Source organism: Trifolium pratense, linkage group LG4 (assembly GCF_020283565.1).
Source record: "Trifolium pratense cultivar HEN17-A07 linkage group LG4, ARS_RC_1.1, whole genome shotgun sequence".
NCBI classification, from domain to species: Eukaryota; Viridiplantae; Streptophyta; class Magnoliopsida; order Fabales; family Fabaceae; genus Trifolium; species Trifolium pratense.
The window spans coordinates 19,685,499-19,712,697 of NC_060062.1; the positions used below are offsets into that span (position 1 = coordinate 19,685,499).

The following is a 27,199-nucleotide window of genomic DNA, read 5'->3' on the forward strand; positions in this document are numbered from 1 at the left end:
ATCAATTCATTGTCTCCTTCTATTGTCAAAGTCTGATTATGGCTAAATTGTTGCATATTAAACAAGAGTTTTCGATCACTTATTCAAACATAAGAGCTATATCAACTTAGACAAAAAGAAGTAATTGTAGAACATTGAGTTTACTTCTCTCGTGGAAAAATCATTCAATGGGAGGCATTTGATCCAAATTATGGTCAATGGATGCACTTACCTATAATGGATTGTGATGAGAGCGTTTTGTTATAAGATAAGGAGTCGTTGGTCGTTGGTACTGGGCTTCTAGTTTTTGGGAAATGATAGGAGTCATTAATTCATTTCCAAAAACTAGAAGCACAATTCAAACAACAAACGACTCGTTTTCTTCTAACAAAATGCTCTCATCAATGACCAGTATAGGTAAGTGTATCCATCAACCACGATTTGGATCGAATGTCTCCCATTGAAGGATTTCTCCAAAAGAGAAGTAAACCCAATATTCTACGATTCCTTTTTTTTATTAATAAGTTGATATAGTTCTCCTATTTGAATTAATGATCGAAAAATCTTGTTCAATGTATCAATTGAGCCATAATCACACCTTAACAATATAAGGAGACAATTGATTGATATATCCTGATATGGTTGTCGAATAAGCAAACTCGAGTCAGACATTACACCAACATTATTTTGCTCTCCCTCTTCCTTATTCTCTTTCTCTTCCTCTTCCTTTAGACCATCTGCTTGTTTTCCTAATTGTTTTGACACAACTTAATTTTCTTCTAATTTTGCTTGATGCTTCGTAGTTGAAAGATCCATTAAGCGGCGAGTATCACTACCCAACTAGTTATATATATATATATATATATATATATATATATATATATATATATATATATATATTATTCTTCAAATATACTTCACCCGTAAAGAAACTTGAACAAAACATTCATATAAATGTCAAATAGAAAAATATAATTAACAAAAACTATTGAACAATTTCCATCAATTAACAATTTTTAATACAAATATGGAAGAAGGTGCACACAAATCAAGATCGGTGCTTTATGGATACAACAACTTCACACGTAGATCACGGATAAGGTAGCGAGTATCCAATTGTTGATATCATCTTATCAAAAACGCTAATAAAAAATCAAGATTTAATATCCTAAAAATTTATATATTTTTGAAATCAAATACACATATTTTACTTTACGATAGAAATTCAAAAGTTAATATTTTTATAGAATTAACTAGATAAATAAAATTTAATCGGTAATTATAAAAATGACAGTATAAGACATAAGCAACAATGGCTTTGATAATTTACACAATACTCTTAAGGAGACACATCAAATTCTAATTCAAAATATGCTAGATCTGAAATTATAAAACAAACAAAATTTCAGAATTGAAGAGGTAGGTTTGAGGAAATAAAAATCAACTAACAATTCAAAAGGGGAAAAAATCGGCAATTACAATTAATTCTATATCAAATTCTAAATCGAATTATGCTAGATCTAAAATTCTAAATCAAACAAAATTTAAGAATTGCAGAGGTAATTAGGGTTTGAGGAAATAAAAATCGACCAAAAAAACAATCGACAATTGCAAATACTTACATAATAATTCAGAATTGAAGAGCTAGGTTCTTTGAATGGTAGATCCCAAATCATGCAATTAGGGTTCATCGTAGGCGGTCACAACCCTTGGAAGTTCACAACCCCTGTTAGGGGTTTATAAGTGATGCGTAGAGTCACACACTTCTTCGCCCACCCTCAAAGGCTACATCTTGAGAGTGAAAGATGTGCGGCGACAGTGAGAAGACAGAAGCAGAGGAAGAGTGACATCGATGTGCGGCGGTTTAGGAGAAGACATCAGGCTACATACTTTTATCTATATATATATATATATCCTAAATAGTTGTGCAACCACTAATCTAAACACTAATCCACTTAACTAATGACAATTTTCCATTTAGCCACGTCAACCACTAACATCCAATCAAACCATTCTACAATGACACATCACTTCTCCTTACATCATTGTCATCTCTATTTACTTTTCATATGCCTACATTTATAACATTTATATATACACATGGCTTTTCAATTTGTCAGCATTAAAAACATGAGGAATCCCTTGACAAAACAAAATAAAAATCATGCAATCTATTTTTCAATATACAATCTCAAACATAGACCTATCAATTTAAGCATACTATTTTTCATTTTGCGTAAATACTATTTTTGTTTTTGTGTAAATTACTTGCAAACCTCATAGACCAACAAATATGTATTGTTAAATTATTGACATTCGAAATAAATTATTATAATGAATATCTGCCAAGAAATATTATTAAAATATTATTAATAGGGAAAAATTTTAAAATTTATTATATCGGGAGTCGAAGAAAAGTAAAATAATAAAATGAAGACTAAATTGCATTTTTGACCCTTATAATAAATATATTTATAGAGATTATTTTTATTGACATTGTCCATGTTTTTTTTTATTATCATATTATAGGTATAAAGTTTTCATTACCGTTAACATGTGAGGCACAAAAATAAATTTTTTTCTCATTCAATTTTTTTATATGAACTAATTTTTTCCTCTCTCACTTAATCTAAATTATATGCATATATGAAAAGGCCCCTTCATTGATGAAAATTTTGTTGACAGTTTTCATAAATATAAATAAAGTGAAAATCAACTTAATTAAACTATAATTGCAGTGAAAATCAAGGGGAAACGGTTTCATTGAGTCATATTATGGGAAGAGTTGCATTTGCTTTCACTACAAGAATACATCAATTTAATGGCAGATTTAAATAACACTTACCGGCTGTCTAAGCCCTCAGTAAGTTATTGGCTGCCTAAGTCCCCAATAAATAAGAAAAAACTCCCACAAGATTAAAAAATAATTCTTTTTTAAAGAATGTACTCCCTCCGTCCCATTTTATAATACCTTATTTGACTAAATGCATTATTCATATGTCTTGTTTTGACCATATTTTTCTAAAAGTATATAAATGTAAATAATATCATATAAAATCTTGTTTGATTTGTTTCGACGAGTATTTTCAAAATATCAAATTTCTGTGATTTTTACTAATGGATAATTAAAGATATTCAAAATCAAAGTTTTGCATTAGTGTACGTGCAATAGTCAACAGATTCTTATATTTTGGGACGGAGGAAGTATTACTTAGTGGCCGCTTTGGCCGTCGGTAAAATACTCTGAACTTAGTGAGGACTTTGGCCGTCGGTAATGAGGAATTAAAAAATAATTAAAATATTATTTTTTGCTTGTAAGTGGTGATAGACAAGACAACAGCTCTCGTCTCTCTCCTCTCATATGACCTCTTTGTTCCTCACCGTTCTCTCTCACCTTACTTCATCTCAATACCCTCTCACAACCAAACAACATAAAAAAATTCAACATCCAACGAACACAAAGAACAAGAAGAGGAGCTTTCACCCAAACAGATGCCACACTCTGATTAATTCAATTAATCTATGTAAAGTGAAACAAGAAGAAAATTATGGGTTTGTAAAATCAATAATAGGTTTGTGAATTTGGGGGAAGATATTCAATGGAGGAATTTATTGGATCAAGATTCTGATTTTGTCCAAGAAGAACATGAAACGTGCGTTATTTCAATTTTTTATAAATAATATATAACTTATCGAGGGTTTGGCAGCCGGTAAGTTGTGTCAGACCTGTGTCATAAGTTTGCGGCCGATTAAGCCGCCGGTAAGTGTTACCGGCGACCATTTTTTCGGCCGGTCATGGCCGTTGGTAAATTCGCCAGTTTTTCAATTTTGTACCCTTTTTTTTCCACTTTGCGGGGGCTACTAAAGTGTTTTTTTTTTCTTTTTCTTGTAGTGATTGTGAAGAGATATATACCAACAATGATCATACATAGTTTGCTACTAAATTTAGTTTTTCCTGAAAAAAAATCACTATTTAAAAACATGGCTTCTAATACACAATAGTTAAAACAACAAATTCGAAATTGAAGAAATATTTCGGTAAGTCTATATTATTTTAACAGTTAAAATAATGTGTAAACGTGTCAATTGATTTTACTTTACAGATATATTATTCTAAATTTTATCAAGATATAATTGATGTATCCAATTCACAATATGGTACAAAATTAATACTCGACGGTAATGTTGAGGTTGTCCACGACTAAAAAAAAGGTATTGTGAACTTTTTTTAGTCCCCACCAAAATCTTTCTTTCCTAGCCTTTTTATTTGCAAATCAAACAACGTAATATCCCTTCTTAGTCCTTCTTTCTCTCCACAATATTTTAGTATATATATATATATATATATATATATATATATATATATATATGTGTGTGTGTGTGAATAGATCGCAAGAAAATAATTAGCATTTAATTTCCAAAAAGTTAAATCGTTTCTTTTATTTAAAATAAAAAATGGAATTATTTAACAAAAAGATCAAACGGTTCAGATTAAAACAAATTAACGGAAAAGACTAAAGTGGCAAACGGAAATATCTTTAAGGGACCAAAACGGACCTTTTTTTTTTTAAGAGACCATTGTGAAACCTAAAATGTCTTTAAGGACCATTTAACTAATTAAGCCTTTTTATTTTTATCTTTTGTATCAAATCTTTTTTTTAGAAAAAAAATAAGCAATGTTTGTTTTAAATCTTTAAAAAAGAATTAAAAATGACGTGGCAGTCCACATTCATTCTACAAATTCCACAAAACCCCATCAGATCTCCAAGAGGAAGCCTGTGGAAGGTGGATCTGCATTGTCATGCTTGTCATTTTTGATGTGCTCCACACCCTTCTCTCTGATCTGCAATCTATCTTGCGATTTTAACTTAGTATAGATCTAACTTTGTGTGTGGTCGTAGATATAAGAAGGGCAAAAGTGTAATTTTGTTTGTTCACATGGTCATCAAGGGCAATTTCGTCATTTCACATTATTTTTAGTGAGTCAGCAACATCCTCCAAAATCGATCCTCTATTTTAAAATAATAGAGCAATGCTAGGGTCACACCCTTTAGCACACTCTTCTAACACACTCCAATCATAATTGGCCACATCATTTATTTCTTTTACACTTTAACTTGCTACCTATTCCAACTTGTTTGAGTATTTTTTTTTCAAAACTTGTTTGAGTATTATTATAAAAAAAAAAAACTTTTCATCTTTCTCTGCACTCCATCCTACCAAGTACCATCGTCTTCCCAATCCCACCCACCATCGTCCTTCAAGATTCAACAATGGAAGAGTTTCGATCTGGGTACCCTTGTTTGCATATGGGTTTTGGTGAAGTTTGAATCTCAATTTTGCCTCTCGTCGTCCTCACCGCAAGAGAAAAAGACACGACAGTGTTGTCGCTCCCGTTCATGCAAAGCCAACCGCCGCCGTAAATTGTCGTCCCTCAAGCAACGCCGATTGCACCTCATGTCCCGTCCATGCCGATCGAACATTATAACCCCTTCACTGTTCTTCTCTTCCAAACAAATTAAAGGGGATTTGGGTTATGCCTCTCAAAAATTGAAACAAACCCCGTTTAATTGTACAAACCCATGTTTATCCCACTTGTTCAATCTGTTGGCTATGGTTTTGATTGAGAATTTGATGGGTAGTGGTAGTGGGGAAGACGATGATAAAGGGTCAACAATCGTAAAATAAAGGCTTAACTACACATTTGGTCCCTTATGTTTATTTTAGGTTTCAATTTGGTCCCTTACGTTTAAAAAGTATCAATTTGGTCCCTTACGTTTATTTTAGGTTTCAAGTTAGTCATTTCCGTTAGTTTTGTCACTAACACCGTTTGAACAGTACATGTGTCAGCGTATACAAGTGCCACGTGTTTGTCCACATATGCAAATTGACTGCCACATGTGACAAAATTGACGGAAATGACTAACTTGAAACCTAAAATAAACGTAAGGGACCAAATTGATACTTTTTAAACGTAAGAGATCAAATTAAAACGTAAAATAAACGTAAGAGACCAAACGTCTAGTTAAGCCTAAAATAAAATTAGAAGAAAAATAAAATAAGTCTGTAACCTGTTTAACCGGTTAACATGTAAGGCATTGAAAAAAATAAATGATGTGGACCAATCAAGAAGAGTGTGTCAATTGGAGTGTGTCTAAGGGTGTGTCGTTAGCACTGCTCTTTAAAATAACATAAATATTTTGGTCCCTCTATAATTTAGGAGGCTGTGATTAAGTATTTACGACCTCCGTCCCAGAATACAAGAGCTACTTTGATTAAGGAGGGTGTATTAGATTGAGATTTTATGAGACAATTTTGGCAACAAAAAGTCTTAATGATTTTATGAGATTTTGTTAGACTATATTGATTTTGTGAGATTTTAAAGATTTTTTTTACAAGACTTTTTTACAATCATAATTCATTTACCTTGCTTTCACCATATCTTTTTAATAATATATAGATATAAATATTAACATATATGTTTGATTTGTTTTGATAAGTATTTTCAAAATATCAAGTTTTTATTATTTTTACTAATAGATAATTAAATATATTAGTGATTAAAATTATGCATTGCATTACTCAAATGAACTGTTATATTTTGGGACAGAGAGAGTATTATTTATTGTGTAAGAAAAAAAAAATTATTATTTATTTATTTATTTTTTAAAGTGATTCCTTGGAGCAGTAGCAACACCCACCCATTCTTAAACCTTAAAACCCTACTATGCGCCGTGAAGGAAACAAAGCAATAACTCCGCCACTGTCATCTCTATACACTCGTCTTCCTCTTTCATTCTACAGTCAAGCTTTTCTGGAATCTCTCTCTTAGCACCACCATAATGGCTCACGCCTCTACTTCTGAGGTATTATTATATTATCCATAAACTCACTCAACCCTCTCTCTTCATCATCTTCGTCTTTAATTAATTTTTATTTTGTTTATCATGTGTTCGCAGGGCGCAACCAATTCCGTGAAATCTGTTACCTTCAGTTTCATAACCAACGAAGAGTTAATCAAGACTAGTAGCATCAAGATAACCAATCCCATTCTCTGCAATACCCTAGGTGAACCTGTTCCCGGTGGATTATATGATCCTGCTTTAGGTCCTTTATTGGATAATTTATCTATGTATGTTTCTTAATTCAATTAGGCTTTTTGTTTTTTGATTTTGATTTTGTAGTATTCATGATGATTTGTAAGTTGTTGTTATATTGCAGTTGTGTAACATGTGGTTTGTCTAAGGCTAATTGCTCCGGCCATTTTGGTCATATTGAGCTCGTTAACCCTATCTACAACCCTATGATGTTCCCTTTTCTTGGAGATATTATAAACTTAACGTGTTTCTCTTGCCATCATTTTAAGGCTAGTAGAAATGAGGTAAATATTTTATGAATTGCTTCTTTGTTTTTGTGCTTTCGGTAATGTACATGTGTATTTATTTATTGACTGTTGTTGTTAATGTGGTCTTGTGATGGATGATTCAAGGTGGAAAAGCGGGCCACCCAGTTGGAGCTCATTCTGAAAGGGAATATTAGCAAGTCCAGAAGTTTGAATGAAATTAAACTAGATGATCATGAACCCGTGGATTCAGCTGATGATGATGATGAAGGCCAATGTAGTAGTGCTGAGAAACCGGGAGGAAATTGGTCCTCCCTTCAATTTTCCGAGGCAATGTCTGTTATAAAGGAGTTTATGAAGACCAAATACAAGAAGTGTCTAAATTGTGGAAACTACAGTCCTAAAATTACTAAACCAAATTTTGGATGGTTTCACGTGGTAAAATATTTGCTTCTTTTCTTGCTTGATTTTATTTTTCAGAAATTATAATCTCTTAAAAGATCTTAGGTATATTATCCAGTTTTTGCTAGGTTTCATTGTAGCATGCTTTCAACTCATCATGTTCTTTTTTCTATGAATTGTTTCAATTTAAGCAATCTGAAATTCTTCCTTCTCTATAGACTTAGCAAAACTTCTCTTATCTCATCTCTCAAGCAAGTTTTTGGCTTCCATTCTCCATCTCATTGGGTGGTGTCACACTACCCAACCAATATTTTTTCCTTTTTTTTTTTTTTTCTTTTCTTTTTCCATCCATCATGTCGATAAAACTGCACGGCGGCCGGCATAGCCCTGCCATACAAAACAGCCACATCACTACTATTTTATAGCTGTCTGTCAAAATTCCGCCACCTGCCATGACCAATTTTTGACAATACTGTATGTGCTTCATTTCATTCTCAACATTCTGTATGAATGGGATACCACATTTTTTTATTGTTTCTTTTATTTGTTTTCTCTCTTTTCCTGGTTTGATTTGTTACAAGCTGCCTGTTTTGTTAATTTCTCATTCTCAACAGTTCATAATTTGGTCCATACTTTGATTCTTTTGTGATTGCCGCTTTATTTGAATTATACAGTGAACAGAACATAAACATAATGATCCTTTCTTGTTTAATTAAATTCTGTTTCTGTTTGATACCTTAATGCGCATGCTGTTCCAAACCCAGGAATAAACATATTTTAATCACTTCTCTCTATGCATGTGTGTGGCATTACAATTATATCAAATCTGCACCAATATTCTATTTCTTTGTGAAAAAAGTTGTTCAAGTTTGTCAACTGCGATTATTTTGAAAAATTATTGGTTTTGACTATGAGAAGCTTGAAACTCGAATGCTGTTAAGTTCTTAAATTTATTGTTGGTATTGCATATTTGCAAGAAGTGTTCATGCTTTCTACCAAAAGATACAGTTGCATGTCCATAGTTTCAAGCTTGTAGGCATTTCTTGCAGCATTGTCTAATTCCTGTTTTTTTTTTCCTTCCACTTCTCTATATTTGGTATCTGGTTGGTGGCTCTAGAAAGCTCTCAAAGCTTCTCAAGTCAGATCAAATATTATTACAGGCAATGACGCATCCTTGGCAAGTGAAACAATCAATGATGATATATCTTTAGGAAATAGAGATTGTACAGAGGAAGAGGATATTGCCTCTGGTGGTACTGCAACTAGTAATGCAGAAAAGCATAATAGAAAAAAGCTAATATTGTTTCAGCAAACTTCACTTGCTGGGTCTTTGCTACCCTCCCAGGTTAGTTTCTTGTAAATATTGGATTAATGACCACATGTATAACTCCTTTGCATTTCAAGTTAATGTACATAGATCATTTCATTTAATTCTTTAGTCAAATTATAGGTTAAGCAAATTCTAGAGTTTTTGTGGGAAAATGAAGCTCGGCTGTGCTCGCATATCAGTGACATCCAAGATCAAGGTTTTGGAAAGAAAGCTGGTCATTCAATGTTCTTTCTGGAAAACATTTTCGTTCCACCAATCAGATTCCGTCCCCCATTGAGAGCAGGTGATAAAGTAAGTACTTTTTCTTACCTTGTTGCACAAGGGAAAAAATGCATGCAGATGATCTCTTTCTTTATAAAGCTCATGATTTATTGTATTTTTGTAGTTATCGTTATTATTTATTGTTCTTTCCTTTCCCTTTTTTTTCCCTCAGCTATTGAAAATGCGCTGTATTCTGTTAGAACTGTTACAGAATATGGATTATTGGTGTTTGTATTCATTGCATAAAATATTAATATATAAGGACATTGTTATTTAGCAATAATAACTTTTAGACTTGTATTGTACCATGTAAAGATTATTTCTGTCTACTGATATTTCGTAATTTTAGTATATGTAGTAGTGTGGTAGTTTTTTTATGATCGTCGTGAGCTATACTATGAATTACAAATTAGAAATGACGAATTTAGAGCATTTCAGAGCTTAGGGAATTTCATTGTTTTGTATTCCCTATTTACTTTTTTAGTATATATCATCTAATCAATCTGGTAGGCAGTGTCTTTTCCTCTCCTAATTGATCCTTCCACATTACTCCTAAGTTATTATGCAGAAGACTAGTGGAGTTGGTTGACCTTGGAAAAATATAGTATGCATGTTTATGTTTTGTTGCCAACAAGTGAGATGTTTTGTTGACACATTTAGTCTTATGGGTGTGTGATAGGGGCTTGGGTATTATGGGGTGCACAAGTTCCACATCAAGTAGTATGGAATGCTCAATAGAGTATTTAAGTGGCTTGGTCCTTCCTAGGGATAGCAAAATAATCCGCACACAAAGATAAGTTCATCTATGGGCACAGGGTGGATAGCATAGCGGTACATGTGGGTAAAATGGGCATTTCTTGTATTTGTTAGGTACTGGTGGCAGGTTCGGGGGTTAAGGTACCAACACCCTATTGATTTTTAGAAAAAAATTATTCTAATATTTCATTAGTGACTTAATTGTCAAAATGTGGTATGTTATTATTATGATGATGTATTTTTATATTCTGCAGTAATATTTGTGAACAAACATTTTTTAATTATTATGTAGTAATTATTATTATTGGCACGAAGAGCTATTCATATGTATATAATTTTGTATAAATTGGAGGTGGCTAGGATTTTCAAGGTGGCCGTAATTGAGGCGGCTAGAGGCGGATTTTAATTAAGAAAACTTTCTCTCACCCCCTTACATCTAGGGATACACACCTGGAGTGTAGACAAATTAAATTTTGATGACCTAATTAAGGTGGCTTTCTGACATCCCCTCATGCCTAGGGCTACACACTGGGATGAGAAGCTCTGATACCTCAAAAGAATTTGGGTTTAGGGGTTAATTTATCTTACAATGATGACTCATATCACTAGGACTGCCTAAGCCTTATTAGCATTACATAAGGCATATCTGTAAACATTTTAGGACTAAACCCATCCCCTCACCCCTAGCACAATGAAGGCGGAGCTCGAAGTTGTTGCAACTTGCAATTGAGTTATAGCCAGGGGTAGACCACAATTAAGACGACTTTATTTTTATTGCATAATAAATGGACTGATGACTGATCCATGGTGGACCATATGATGGGTTTTGTCATTATTTCATCCCACACATGCTTAATTACTTGTTCAATGTCTTTTTTAGGTGGCGGATCATCCTCAAACTGTTTTGTTGAATAAGGTTTTAGAGTCCAACATATCCTTGGGAGATGCCCATCGAAACAAGTCAGCTGCATCAATTGTTCTAGATCGGTGGAGGGGTCTTCAGGAATCTGTAAACCTTCTATTTAACAACAAAACTGCTAAAAGTGAGAGTTTTCATTTGGTATCGTTCTGTTTAATTTTTTTGGAATAGAAATGTAGAGCTGGATGTATTTCTGTTGGCTTGTAGTTGGTTGATAGTAAAAGAGCAAATATACCAAATGAAAGTATAGATGATTTTATACATAATGTTTGCAAAAAGACCTCTCTTTCTTTTTTAATAAAAGAATAAATATTAATATTATAATGAACGAGTAAAAATTAATTACAAAAAGTAAAATGCAAAGTAGTTGTCAAAGAAACCAGAAGTCAGTAGCATATTTTTGAAAACTAAAGTTCAATTCCATAAGATGAGCCTGTGGATCACCATATAAGCATATTATTTTGTAGCTATTTAAGATTTCTTGCTAAATAGTTCTTACCTAAATAGAATTATTGTTTATTTTTTTCTTGGCCCTAGGCCAAAAAGATGTGGCTGCTGGAATATGTCAGTTGCTGGAAAAGAAGGAGGGCATCTTTCGCCAGAAAATGATGGGAAAAAGAGTTAATTTTGCATGCCGCTCTGTCATTTCACCAGATCCTTATTTAGCAGTCAATGAAATTGGGATTCCTCCATATTTTGCTCTAAGGTTAACATATCCTGAGGTCAGAGTTGTAACTACATATTTGTCAATATGCATATCTTTTATTTTGTGTGTCTGTTATGTTGTTAATATCGGATAGCTGCACGATGTGGCTACCCCTAATAAAGATGGGATAGTGGTAGAGCACGTAGCACAATAGTTGTTATTGCAAAGAGTAGTAGAAGGAAAAGAGGGGGAGAAGTAAGATCGGACCCATACTACTAGATGTGGGATTTGGACACTTCATAATATGCAAATCCCGATCAGTGTGGGTAGAGAGATGGTCATTTGTAATATTTTTTTACACCGATAAGCGTCAAATTAAATTATATATGTAATTTTATTCGTTCGCCTTTTCAGTATAGAACTTTTTTGTCCATCTACTCGATGCGGGATTTGGACACTACATAATATACAAATCTTAATTATTGTTAGGATCCTTTCTTAGTTATACGATAGAATTCCCTAAACTGGACAAAATTGAATAATTAAAAGAATAATTCTAGCTAGAATAAAGCTTGATCAATAGAATTGTGATAAAGGAGAATTTTGAGTACCTATTGGTATTACCTAAGCGAATCGAAATGTTAGGAGTGAACAAGATGATAACCTTGCACACAAGAGCCAATGATGCCCCAAAGGAGCACTCTCCTTTCACACTAGAGCATTCTCTAGTTCACAACATTCACAAAATGATTTCCTTCTCTTCTCTAAGCAAAGCTACTCCTATTTTTAATCCATGGGGCCACCAAAAACAGAAGGTTAACAAGCTTTACAAACAAACAGAAGATTAACAAGCTTAACAAACAAAAACTAATAACCAACTTAACTACTTACTGCCAATTTTCCCATTTACAAGCTTAACAAACAATAACTAATAACTTTCATCATTTTTGAAGGGATGAATATTAGCCGACAGATGCCAGCATCAAACAAAATTGAACAATACTCTGTGTTGGACTCATTAATTAAAGAACTAATTCAAGAATTGGCTGCTGTTGGCAGCTCTGTAAACGCCCTACTTCTTGGTCATAGTCCCAGATAATAACATCAAAGTCGACTCAATCCAATAGGGTAACCGTGTGACCCATTATGTGGAATGCCCCGTCCTCTTTCCTAGTCAGAACTAGTTCTCTTGGCAGTGGGTGCTCTAAATCATAATCAGCCGGGAAAACAAGAATTTTGTCGCTGTTATTAATCCCGTCATCCAAGAAATTGAATTCGACCGCTCTGGTGGTGGTGCGATGGTGCATTTACTGATATGAACTATTGCATCTGTTGTCAGAAAATTCTGACCCAACAGTATCGGGTCGTGCATTTAATTATTTGTGAGATCCCATTTGGACAATGGTCGTCATCTCGTTTTGTCCTTGTTGTTCCTCTTGCGACCGACTTGCATTGAACGACCAATTGGCTTCTTTTGCTGTCTTGGCTTCTTCAAGGAGGACCTTCCCCAATTCTTGCTGTGTTTTTTTTATCAGTTTCTGCCTTCAGCTTCAAAGGTTCTTGGTCTTTGCTGCTCAACGCCTCAATTTCAGATTTGATTTGCCTCTCTGTCATCAGCACCTTGTCTTCTGAAATCCTTTCTTTTTATTATCTTGTTTCTGGCCCTTCAAACCTCAATCTTCACATTTGTTTTATGTTTCTCCACCCTGCTCTGCAACTGATTTCATGTTCACAGAGCCTTCTTTATCTACTGCAGGCTTGATCTTGCCTGTCAATTGAAGTAGGAAGTCCTTAATTTCAGTTAGTGTATGTATTATTTCTGTCATCTTGGCTGACTGTTTGTCAGCCACTCAATTTCCAAGGCGTCAAATCAATTTTTTGGATTCTTTCTCTCATCATTCTACACTAATATGCATCTAATTACTTTATTTACAAGGCGTCATATTTTCCCATGGTACAGCCTGTATAAGTTAAAGAAGATAAAAAAAAGGAAACTAAATTCAAGCATTCTTATTCATTGGTTTAATAATCTGCACACTGCAGCCAAATTTTGGCCTTGTTATACTTCTTGAGCATTAACAACATATACTGAGATATAACTCTATAATGAAGTGAAAACTATGTGTAATGTAGTAAATTTAACATGTTGACAACAATAGTATAATTGTTTGTTGGACTTTGCATGGAACGGAATTTTATTAGGTTTGGTATAACACATAAGAGACTGCTTTGTATGATATTTTGTTTCCTCCCATTGGTTTTTTTAATATATTGCAGAGAGTGACTCCTTGGAATGTAGTTAAGTTGAGGGATGCTGTCCTAAATGGTTCTGAAACCCATCCGGGTGCCACACTCTATGCTGATAAATCATCAACAATTGTGCTTAATAAAGAAAAGGGGGGAAAGAGGGACAGCCGTATTCATACAGCAAGGAGATTACAATCCACAAGGGGGGTTATTATGCATCACGGGAAGATACATGACCAGGAATTTGAAGGAAAAATTGTGTATCGTCACTTGAAGGATGGTGATGTAGTTCTTGTCAATCGACAGGTAATGCATTATCTATTTCGTTTGATATGTTTTAATAATATAATCAATACAACAATAGAATGCTGGAACTATGCTGATTGCATGTTCACATATGCGTGTGATCGTGCTCTCAAACACACACATCATGCATATATGCATTTCAGTTTGAGTGTTTCAGTTTGAGTTAAAATCCTGTTTTTCTTTAAGTTGGGCAACGCTTATTCTGATGTCATATCTTGGTACTGTACACCACTTTGAATACAAAGCCGTTTTCTGAAGACTATGTTGCTAACTGTGTGATATAAACTTGAGCATTAGTATCTTATGGTTTGAATTGGTCTTTGCATTCTGTTGCAGCCAACACTTCACAAACCTAGCATAATGGCACATGTGGTGCGTGTTCTGAAGGGGGAGAAAACTGTACGCATGCATTATGCAAACTGCAGGTAGCATTTATTCATTTCTTTGAGCTTGGTTAGATTGCAGTATAAGTATGTAATTGATATACTTATTAATACATTAGACTAATATGCTCATATGAATAATATCTTTGCTTAATATGGTTGCTGAAGTCCATTACTTTATATTTGTCTTCATGATCCCAGTACATACAATGCTGATTTTGACGGTGATGAGATTAATGTTCATTTTCCACAAGATGAAATTTCACGTGCTGAAGCTTACAATATTGTAAATGCCAACAACCAATATATGAAGCCTACAAGTGGTGAACCACTCAGAGCCCTGATTCAGGTATTTGCATACATTTGGTCAAGTCTCAAGTATACGCATGGGGGGCTGAGAGGTTTTTTTTCCCACATCTCAAGTATACACATGGCCAGTAGATCACAAGCAAACAAATCTAGTATCAGGCCTCATCTATTTGCATATGTAGTTGTTGAGCTTTATCTATATATAGCAGAGGTAGCCCATGCAGCATGTGGCAAGAGCAAAAATAAATCGACGGAGAGAACACAAACACAAGAAAGTGACACTTATGTGGGAAAACAATGAGTGTGCGAATTGGCTAATAAAAATAGAATTTTCTTATTATATAGATGATTTTGTTGGGTGAGTTTCTAAAGTTTATTTTTCCCATTTCAAATGAATTTTCCAGGATCATATTGTAAGTGCTGCTCTTCTCACAAAAAAAGATACCTTTTTGAGCTGTGAACAGTTCAATCAACTTCTCTACAGTTCTGGTGTATCAATGACTGGAACGGGCACTTTCACTTGCAAACCAGGACAGAAAATTTCCATGTCAAACTCTGAGAGTGAAATGTTTCTGTTTCCTCCAGCAATATTCAAGCCAGAGCCATTGTGGACAGGGAAACAGGTTACTTTACATTTTCACACTTCAGAAGTTATAAAAGATTATTATCTAAGGGGATATTTGTTTTTAGTCTAGGAATCACTTTCCCAGGATTACATGGGTAAGGAGTGAGTATAACCATGTTTGTTATAAGGTTGGAAAAAAATTATTTCTTGGTATAAAGGTTTCTAGGAATGGGATAACTCCAAATATTTCCATGGATTTATTTCCAATTTAGAAGGTGGGAAAATGATTTCCTATGAAATTTTATATATATTTTATAATTATCAATTTTCTTGGGAATATTAATTTGTGTGCCAAACATTTTTTTAATAAAAAAATTCAGGAATCAAATTCCCATCTTTATATTTCTGGGGAAGTTTTTTGGAGTAATTTTTTATTCTGTGAGACAAACTCCCCCTATTTGAAGTAAATTTTGCTTCTACTACTGTCTAGGTTATCAGTGCTTTGCTACGCTATATCACTAAAGGTCGCCCACCATTTACTGTTGAGAAGAATGCAAAACTCCCATCTAGTTTTTTTAAGACTCAAATGAGGGAGGAAAAAAAACACACTACAGATACATCAAGAGAGAAGGAAGAGCATGAGGATAAATTGTTGATATATAGAAATGATTTGGTGCGCGGTGTAATTGACAAGGCTCAATTTGGTGACTATGGAATGGTGCATACGGTGCAAGAGTTTTATGGCTCAAATACTGCTGGCATTTTTCTTTCGGCATTAAGTCGGTTATTCACAAACTTTTTACAGGTTAGTCACCATTTTTCTAATTTTGTAAATATGATATATTTTATAGGATTTAATTATCCTGCAAGATTGTGATGTATTTTCTTATGCAGATGCATGGGTTCACATGTGGGGTTGATGATCTTCTGATAACAGAAGGAAAGGATAGTGAAAGAATAGCTGAACTTGAAAGCTGCGAGATAATTGGTGACAAAGTTCACCGTGAATTCATTGGTGTCATGAAGGACGCTAATATAGGTAATCTGAAGTACAATTAATTAATTCAAATAACATTATTTTAGAATAATGCTCCATTTTCTAATCTGATACCATTTATGTCAATATTTTAGTTAGTTGTTGGTTTCCTTTGTAAATTTACTTACCCATATTATAGTGTAATTCTTTCAGGCACACCTGGCTTCTGATTTAGCTTTACTTTATTGTCGTGCATTTACTTCTTCTTGCCAATTGTTTCTAATTTCTTCAATGCCACAAAATATTTCTCTTTGAAACAAATTGAATCGAACCCGCTTTATTGCAAACATTGATAGATGCTGGGGTTTGTGTTTTAGAAAGGTTAGTCAGTTAAGGAAGATACAACAAAAGCATATTTCAGTATTTTTTTTCTTTCTGACAAGATATTTATAATAACCATGATGCTATATATTGCAAAGAGTAGGTAGTTAGTGTGTTTAGGTTAACATTAAGCTGATTTATGGATATATAGTTATGGCCACATAGGTAAGAAGCACGGACACCTTATTATTATGCGTGTCACGGTGTCCAATACGTGTCAGTTTCCGACACTCGTATGACACTCGTACGACATGTGTAAGACAGCTCACACAGGTGTCCAATAAAAAACAATTTTTTCTTTACTCAACACTCCTTGGATCGGTGTCCCAAAATAATTTTCTTTCTTCGCTTCTACTCTCCTTAGACACATATATAAGACATATTCACAAGGGTTAAAGATGTGTCGAAACAACAATGCTAGTAAGTTTGTGACTACTATGAATCTAACGTCTTCCAAACGAGTATGGAAGAAAATGTTCCGTAGGGGTTTCATTATCCAATTTATTCTCATCATATTCAACTAATCTCTGATGGGATTATTTCATATTAGATTAGTGTTTCTCCTGGGAATGGAAACTAGTAGGAATGCAATCCAACATGTTATGACAGATTGGTGAATGCATTTCATCATGTTATAATTTAAAAGAACATTTGCTTGTACACATACTGACATACTTTATAAATCATATTTTGGATAAAGCATTTTATATTATAATTTAAAATTTTGTATTCTGGTATAATCATACTACCTGACAAGCTTTCAATTGTAGTTATCTTTCCCGGTGTACTTGGCATTTCCTTATTACTGTTTGGATGTTTGTGTAAAACATTGATGTGTTGGCATATTTGGTATTTCAGATCCAATCACGATGCAGTTGAATGTTGAGAAAAAAATACGCAGTGATGGAGAAGCAGCCGCAGCACACTTAGATATGCAGATGATAAGTCATCTTAACGATGTAACTGGCAAAAAAGCCGTATTGAAGAACTTACTATCTGAAGGAATATTAAAACCCTCAGGAAAAAATTGCATTTCTCTGATGACTACATCTGGAGCTAAGGGTGGTATGGTAAGTGTATTGTTGCATATTGAAGATCTTATCTTGGCTGTTTGTGTATAAAGGATACAATACAGATCCCTATACATACTGCATATTGTATGCACTTCCTGTGTGCCTAGGACCTAAGTAAAATCCATTATTTCATGCTATATAAGTTTAAATCAATTGACTTTTTAATTGAGCTAACTGTATTTAGACACTATTGATACATAAAAATTCATGGTTGTTGGACTTCATGAACAGTTTTTTCTGCTATATAAGTTTAATTTCATATGCTTTTGAACAGATCAACTTCCAGCAGATATCTTCTTATCTTGGCCAACAAACGCTTGAAGGAAAACGAGTCCCAAATATGGTTTCTGGAAAGTCCTTACCTTGCTTTCCATCATGGGATTGTTCCCCAAGAGCAGGAGGGTTCATTACTGATCGGTTTCTTACAGCTCTTCGTCCACAGGAATATTACTTTCATTGTATGGCTGGTCGGGAAGGGTAAGACAACCTTCAGGATTTATGAATCAATATGCTATTAATTTTTTTTGAAGAAATCGATATGCTATTAATTGTTTGTGTATTGTATGTATTTAAAATGCAAAAGACATAATGGCCCATAATACTGAAACACTTATATCTGTTTCAAATTCAGTTTATCGATTGTGGATGGCGGACCATGGCAGAAAGTAAAATTTTTGTCATTTAAAGCCTCCATATCTGCCATAAAATTTCATGGACGATATTTGACAACACTGTTTTGACAAAACCAATTACTGTAGTTGTTATTTAGCTTTAATGAGTAAGATTACATTTTTTTTTTTGGGTTACCATGATATTGATATGAAGTTTCAACCACTGTTAGCGATGACTAATCTCCGTCCGGGAACCTATGGGGCACACAAGGTGGGTTCTCCCCTCCCAACCGAATTTTCTCCATACGCACTAGCCAGGAATCGAGTGCATGATTCCCCATGAGCATAGTAATTATCTTCAAATATAAACAGAATGAATCACTTCATCAAATTAAATAGAAATAGATGAGTAAACGAGAAAAAGTCTTAAGATTCTCTGCTTCACATCTGGTGACAAACCAACATGTACTGGTCATATAATTCAGTCTCATGCAGATGCATGGGAAGGCCATATATACAGCTTTCGTCTGTTGGATAGTTTTCGTTAGAAAGCCCAAAGTATCTAGTAGGGTTTTCACTTGTTTATTGCAGATTAAAAGCTGTTTTAATCCATTTTGAACTTTTTAAAATCCTTGAAAAAACTTGTTACGAGAGTATAGAGTAATAAACATGGAAAAACTAACTTGTTAAAACTCCTCATGTGCTCCCTTAGTGCCATGAAAGCCCTTGGGTTGTGTATTGCACTGGTCCCCTAGTTACATTTTCTCAGTTCAGATTGTGCATACAGCTTGCACTGTTTTCAGAGATATCATTTTTATTTTAAATGAGGCCATTATATTTTGTATTTGCTTTTTAAATATGATGAATGTGTTTTATTCACATTAGCTAGTGGATTTTTTTTTTTCAAATTTGTATAGCTTACATTGGAAAAGGAATGGGCAGAATAACCATCAGTTTTAATATTCACAATCTATAAAGATGGGTTACATGAAAGTTTAAATATTTCTTGATTGATTGTTTAAAAGCAGTGAAGGTGAACTAGTAGAGGTTCCACTGGGAAAATTGGGTGAAATAGAAGATATTTTAAATTTAGGAGGAATAGCTGTAGGAGAAACCCGTGAAAAATACTCTTTTCCAAATGTTTCAGTGAAAATTAGCATTTTTGTTAGAGCTCAATGATGTCAATGAACGATGTGATCCCCATCCGGGGGGAGGTTTCCCCAAGTCATTATTATGAGAATAGTTTGGCCATATTACCTGGCTAATTCTTCACTTAACCCTTAACTCCCAAATCTGGATAATTGAAGCATGAGCAGGTCCAATGCCATTATTTTTATTAGAAGATAATACTTTGATATTATTTCAGAGTATCTTCCAACAGTTGGGTTAGGCTTTGATACCATGCCATGAACCATTTATCCTCAAAGCTTAAGCTGCTAGGTGAAAACAGAGGGATGATTTTTATAGTATAACTGCAACAATTAAAGTTATCTTAAGTTAGAATCATCTGTTTATGCAGCAAAATTTGACTTTGCTCTATGATGCATGTGTACGGGTACATACGAGGCATTACTAGATTATACATCTCCCTTTCTCCCAAACAAATGCATTGCATTTCAGTTTCTCTTGATTTTATGCTGTTTCTTGTTTTTCAAATAGAAGACTTAATGTATTCTGGTCATCATATGTTTTACCTCCTAAATCCTGATAAGGACATCTTTTGTTCACAGGCTTGTTGACACTGCAGTCAAAACATCTAGGAGTGGTTACCTGCAAAGATGTCTAATAAAAAACCTTGAGTCTCTTAAAGTTTGTTATGATCATACTGTCCGTGATGCTGATGGTTCAATTATTCAGTTTCATTATGGAGAAGATGGTGTGGATGTCCATCAAACTAGCTTTGTCACCAAGTTTGAAGCATTGTCAATTGTATGAACTTGTTTTATATTTTTAAATTTTAATGAAACCGTTAATTACTTATAGATCTTGTATCCGCGGTTTATGTATTTGTTTATTATTTTCAGAATGAAGAATTGGTTTACAGCAACTGTTGCCGTCAGCTAGATAGATCTAGTCCTTATATTAACAAGTTGCCTGATGCTCTTAAAGGAGGAGCAGAAAACTTCATTCGCGATTTCTCTTCAAAACAGAGAAATTCCAGTTCAATGAAACATGCGGATTTCCTGCAGTTAATGGAGCACAAGTACGTCTCAAGTCTTGCTCAACCAGGTGAACCAGTAGGTGTTTTAGCTTCTCAGTCTGTTGGAGAACCGGCAACACAGATGACGTAAGTTATTTAAATTGTCATATTTTTGTCCTGATTTTCTGTATATATCATAATACCATAACATGTCTTTTTTTATCAATCTGGTTCACGCAATAACTTGAATAATTAAAGCGTGACACCAGTCATTTATGACATTGGAAACCTTATAGCTGCTAGCCTGCTACAGATAAGCACTTAATAAATAATTCATGAGAAATAGAGATCTTTGAAACAATGAATAGTAGTTTGCGATATATTCAAACCACTTGATCTTTCGTATTTCGAAAGCTCATTAAACACAGCTGGATCTTTTTTTTTTTTTTTTGAAAACTTGGTATTCGGCTCTAGGACTGACTAATCCAAGGGCACCAATCCCACCGCCCACTTGCGGGGCCCCATTTAAAGCCAGAGTTTTTTTGCTCTGTATGGACTTAGCCCACCGAAATTGGCACCAGGAGGAATCAAACCTGAGACCTTGAGAGGAGCATACTCCAAGGACCCAAGCCAACACCACTAGACCAACCCCTAAACACAGCTGGATCTAACTAGTGATACATACACATTTATGTTTTTTCACTCCGTAGTAAATTGGAGCATTGTGATTATGGGTGTGTGAAAAATGTAAATAACCTTAACCAAATTAATATCTGAACCCTTCCATATTTTAAAAGGCCATCGCCATTTTTTTTAAAAAAAAAAAACTAAATCAGTCCATTTAGGTACAAAATCAATAAACTGGTACCCTAATTGCAACGCACTTCCAGTCACTGGGTTGCAATTGAGCAATTGGTGCTATTTTATATCAACACTTCTTGTTAAGCCTGCTATTCTTTTGTTGTTACAATTTGAAAGAACAAAAAAAACAAGCTAAACAATGAATTTTAATAGTTGGAAGTGGGGAAATAGTGTTTCGATGGCCGTTAATCTCTCAATAATTGCAAGAAAAGACTTGTATATATGTGAAACTTATCAGTGATCTTCATGTGGCTGATTAACTGTTTTGGCTTCCTCTTTCCTTTTGTAAGTTTGAATACTTTCCACTTAGCTGGTCGAGGTGAAATGAATGTGACTCTCGGAATTCCACGTTTGCAAGAGATTGTGGTGGCAGCATCCAACAAAATCAAGACTCCCTTTATGACATGCCCCCTGAGGGTTGGTAAATCTAAGTAAGATACTGACACTGTTCTCTGTTCTCCAGTGTCTTCTTTTGGGTGTTTATGCATGAATCTTTGATGAATTTGTTGTTTGCAGGGAAGATGCTGAACGCCTTGCAGATAAAATGAAAAAGATCACTGTAGCTGACATAATTGAGAGAATAAAAGTGACTGTTGTATCAATTACTGAAAGAGACGGTCAGATTTGCCATATATATAAGCTTACGATGAAGCTTTATAAACCTATACACTATCCAAAATACACTGATGTTACACTTGAAGACTGGGAGGACACTCTTAGAGTTGGCTTTGTGAGGGGGTTGGAGGATGCGATTCAAAATCACATTGTATTGCTGGGTAAAATTAGTGGCATAAAAGATTATAAAGACAAACCGAATTCTTCAAATGGTGTAAAAAATGATCATAGCAATGAATCAGAATCTAACAGAAATGATCAAGCTAATGATGACGATGATGGCGATGTTGATGACAATGAGGATGCTGAAGATCTTGGTTTTGATGCTCAAAAGAGTAAACAACAAGCTATGGATGAGGTCGAATACGAAGATGGCTCTGAAGAGGAGACGCATGATGGTGAAGATGATGCGGATCGAAAAGGTGGCAAGGATGGGAACTTTGAGGGTGTTGAGCATGGCAAAGATGAGGAAGATGGTAAAGGTGATGGGGATGAGGATGACAGTGATATTGAAGTAAATGGGGATGACAGTGATATTGATGTAAGTGATAATGATAAAAATGTGGCAATTGATGCAAATAACTCTCAAGGACGTGAAGAAACGTCGAAATCTGAAAAGAGAAAATCTGAAGCTGAATTTAAAGAAAATGACAGGAGAATTTATGTGAAAGCTCGGGGGATGCGTTTTGAGATCCACTTTAAATTTCCTGATGCTGAACCTCACATATTATTGGCTCAGGTACTTTCTACTGCAAATCATTTTCTGTTTAGTAGTGAACATTTTAAGTAACCCAACTCCAAAAATATAGGGCTAAGTGTGGATTTCTATTTGCTACGACTCTGTTGTGTCCATTCCTAACTTCATTGAATTCTGGCATTCTCAATTACCCATAGTATGGACAAGCTTGTGTAATAGCTAACTATGGGTAGCTCCAGTATCAACCAATACTAGTTGGTCCTACTCTAGACAACACATATTGTGTAAGCCCTTTAGCACATCCAATGAATTGTACTCGCCATAATACCTATCGAATGAGTTGTACTCACCTTCAACTTGTTCAACATTTAGCACATCCAATTGCTCCTCTCCTTGTTCTTCCTGATTAGCGAGCCTCTTAATTGGCGTTCAGTATTTATATGATCTGTCATTATGATTGATTAATGACAAGGCATTTTACCATTTTCTGTTCCATGAAACCGGTTCCTCCTACTGGACAAAGGATTTAGTTGTTAGGATAGGTAAGTACCACATCATTTGGTATGTGGACAAGAAATAGTAACAAGTAACTACTGATTTCTAATGAAATTATATAGTGAAATAAAATCAGGAAGCAAATATATGTCAATTTTCTATTTTGCTCCTTGCTCAACATATAAAATTCATTGTTTTCAAATCATCTATATGCAGATTGCTCAGAGAACAGCCAAGAATGTTTGTATCCAGAACTTTGGAAAGGTTGGCCAATGTAAAGTTATTACATGTAAAGAAGCTGCTGTAATGTACTATGGTGAAGATGTTGGTAAAAGGGATGATATTCCGTCACTTGAGAAAGCAAAAATAAATGCCCTTCAAACGTCTGGTATACATTTTAAAACATTTTGGGAGATGCAGGATGATCTTAATGTTAGGTATATTTATTCAAACAGCGTGCATGATGTACTAAACACCTACGGGGTGGAAGCTGCCAAAGAAATCATCATCAGGGAAGTGAAAAGTGTTTTCAAGGTTTATGGGATAACAGTAAACATCCGACACTTGATGCTTATTGCTGACTTTATGACACACACAGGTGGGTATCGCCCTCTGACCAGAAAGGGGATACAAGATTCTACATCCCCTTTCGTCAAAATGTCTTTTGAGACAGCATCCAACTTCATTGTTGAAGCAGCTTATCACGGTCAGGTGGACACCTTGGAGACTCCTTCTTCTAGAATTTGTCTTGGTTTGCCGGTGAAGATGGGAACTGGGTGCCATGATTTGATACAGAAGCTAGAAATATGATGTAGCAGAAATGATCTCCAGCTCTAGATCTTTGACCATCAACAAATTTTGACAACATATTGTACAACTGTTATTCACAAAAATTATGATTATTTTATCTCGTGAAAAGTAAATTGCTTGCTGATAAAATATTATGGTTTCTTATATAATACAATGTTTATTTTTAGGGGGAAAAATTCGTGTTGTGTATTCTCGTTAAATATAAGGTGCGTTTGTTTTATATTTTTTTAAGAAAAAATCTAATTTTTTGCTTTGTTAATTTGTTTTAGGAAAAACGAATTATATCTTGAATAGAGTACTAAGATTCCATATAATTTTTTTTTCTTTTTTAACAAACGATTCCATATAATAGTAAACTGTCTTGTCAATATTATTCTTAATCATAATATTGCACAAAGATAAATAGATTGAATCAGGGACGAAGGTATGAATTAAATTTGGATGGCTAAATTTGAAAGTATAATTTATTTAAAAAAACTAAGTTTCCAAAACATAGGCGGATTATAACACCCCATGTCAATTTATCTAGAATATCGACAAGAGTGTACATAACTGAATCTGAAACATTAAATTTTCATTACATATCATTCGAATACATAAATAAGATTACAAAATCTAAGAGATTAATACTAAATTGAGCTAACAATTGAAAACATAAAGAAACTAAATCTTATACAAAATATAAGATAACATGACGTCAGTTCAACTAGCATAATCCAAGTATTTGAACTCCATGCTCGCAGATCATAAAATCTCGATCAACCTGTTTATTTTAAATCAAATAAGTGGGGGATGAGAACAGTCACTTCGTCTTAATGGATTCCTACTAACCAGTTACTATTGATGTCTACACCGGGGGCAACTGATGAACTAAAAGTTCCTTGATCCTGATTGTCAGTCTCTAAGATAATTTCATAACATGATTTCATAAACATAATAATATAAAGGTGTAACACGGATTAATTAACTTGTTCATTTTAACATAACTAAGACACTCTGAGGTGAGCCGATCTCAGAGGCCTGACATATCTGTCGTCGATGAGTATATGCATCGACACGGCATGAAGCTCACAATCGTAACATGATTGGATTCCTCGAATTCCATAACGTGATACCGAAGTAACCACCATGGTTGACTGACATTCCTTAACTTAATAATCCTGATTTGTTATCATGCCCATGAATTCCCTCCCAGGGTATTTCTAGCTTGTCCTGATTTCCTGATATTTATAACTTAACGTGTAATTAACATTATAATCATTTCCTTTACTTACAGTACTCATAGAAACTCTAGAAGGATTGGAAATATAAAATGAGTGATTTCACTATTTTAAAACTTTATGCAGGTTCTGATCTGATGTTCTCGCTTAACGAGACATATGCTCGCTTAGCGAGCAATGATAGATAACCAACCACCCTGACAGGCTCGCTAGTGCTAACCCAAGTCAGAATGTTCAGATGTCAAAGCGAGCCACAATGAACAATCTCTCGCTTAGCGAGCATACCAGTTCAGCACCCTGTTTTACGAAATTTCATGAATTATGCAGAAATCACCTACAATATCCTTTCCTACTAGCTATGCATACTGTTTATAGATTAAATAATCATAATGGAGTGGAGTGGTACTTTGGGTTTAAGTCCCTCTCACACACGATCCTAACTTATATTATCATACAACAATTCATAATTTGGGGAACTATCATTCTATTATTATCATGCAAAATTTATTGGGAAACTAAAGTGCTAGGCTATACTAGAAGTTGAGCCTCTAAGGAAACCCACCTGTAATTGACGCTTGAACAGTACCACCGACATTTCTGAAACTCGCCGAAAAGCGGAATTTGCAATGAAACTACTTCAAACTCGTATGCAGATTTTTCTGCATAACTTCAGCATCAGAGTTCCAACTTCAAAAATACCTACTAGCCACAATTCTCGTCCATAAATTATGAAACCGGGACCATAACGACCATATTTAAGTTAGCTTTCCATAGCAATCAGAATAAATCGAAACTGTTTGAGTGCAGCCCAATCCTAAACACTTTCTGCATAAATTCAGTGTTGAACCTTTCACTTCAAAAATTCGCAGAGACCTCATTTCTCCATTAAATCTCACTAGGCTAGTACCTAAACGACCGAGATTATGTTAGCTATCCAGAACATCAAGAATGGTTAAATTTGGACTAACACAGGGAGAGGTATGACCATTTTAGTGAGGGTACATCCAGCATACGAATTTCCATAAATATTTCCAATGTTCTTGTTTCCTTGTTCCAACAACTGTCCTTAATTCCTCACAAGTGCTCCAAGACCAGAATTACAAACATGCATACACCTCAATGGGTCAAAATCACAAATGAGTTTAGGGTTCATAAAAGGGAAAGAGGAATGAAACTGAAATTACTACTCTTACCTTAGAATTCCAATGGTCCATATCCTTATGATTGGATGAACAACACATGCAACTAAGAATTGAGAGTGAAATTGGAGTTGAGAGAGTGAGAGGACACGAGAGGCAGAGAGAAGTAGATGAAGGTGTTAAACGTTGTTCATTGCGTTCCTTGAACATCTAGCGTGAGAGAGGAAAAGATTGGTTTATTGATGATGATGATGGTGGTGCTGATGAGGCATGACAGAGGAAAAGACATGAGGGAAATGTTTCTCTGATTTTGTTTTTTTGGAGTCTGAGAGAGAAATAGAAAGAATGAGCAAATGGTTGGTGGTGTAGCATATATAAAGACTTTTGTGAAAATTCCAACTATGCCCTTCACTTAATTAGTTATTTGATTTCTTCCTACTTTGATCACTTGTTTAATTAACTCCAATAAGCATCCTTAATTAATATTGCTTTATTAATTATAGTCGGAATGTTACACGGATTTTAGGGTGGAGACCTCAAGACCATCTCCAATGGTGGTACATATATTTTTATTTTTAAGTATTAGTGTCTAATAGGTACTCCTATTGGAGTAAAAACAAAATGGTACTTAATATGTATTGGTTCTACAATAAGACATAGTACCTATATAATTTTTGTGGGACCCATTCATAATGATGTTGAGTTATTGGAGAGATGTGTTATTAGTGAGACCAAT

At 34.4% G+C, this 27,199-nt stretch overlaps 1 protein-coding gene and 1 long non-coding RNA gene across 5 annotated transcripts; one reads left to right on the forward strand and one right to left on the reverse strand.

Annotated features, from left to right (window-relative positions):
* Window positions 1-6,658: 6,658 nt before the first annotated feature.
* LOC123924072 (DNA-directed RNA polymerase I subunit 1) lies at window positions 6,659-24,280 on the forward strand. The gene is made up of 21 exons (XM_045976837.1): window positions 6,659-6,845; window positions 6,939-7,111; window positions 7,201-7,360; window positions 7,469-7,759; window positions 8,841-9,068; window positions 9,174-9,344; window positions 10,951-11,113; window positions 11,527-11,711; window positions 13,913-14,188; window positions 14,525-14,613; window positions 14,773-14,920; window positions 15,285-15,503; window positions 15,936-16,250; window positions 16,340-16,484; window positions 17,661-17,872; window positions 18,150-18,352; window positions 20,217-20,415; window positions 20,511-20,773; window positions 21,778-21,918; window positions 22,004-22,841; window positions 23,511-24,280. Exons 1-21 carry the CDS (start codon window positions 6,822-6,824, stop codon window positions 24,102-24,104), a joined length of 5,037 nt encoding a protein of 1,678 aa, XP_045832793.1. The 5' UTR covers window positions 6,659-6,821; the 3' UTR covers window positions 24,105-24,280.
* A 306-nt stretch (window positions 24,281-24,586) lies between these two features.
* Window positions 24,587-26,804, reverse strand: LOC123924073. 4 transcript variants are annotated; one of them, XR_006814582.1, is made up of 3 exons: window positions 26,518-26,804; window positions 25,887-26,407; window positions 24,587-24,867 (listed from the first exon to the last, which is right to left on the reverse strand). It is a non-coding gene; the product is annotated as an uncharacterized LOC123924073 (long non-coding RNA). The 4 variants fall into 4 exon arrangements; XR_006814580.1 differs by having other exon boundaries at window positions 25,887-26,439; XR_006814581.1 differs by having other exon boundaries at window positions 25,887-26,231; window positions 26,310-26,804.
* Between the last annotated feature and the right edge of the window lie 395 nt (window positions 26,805-27,199).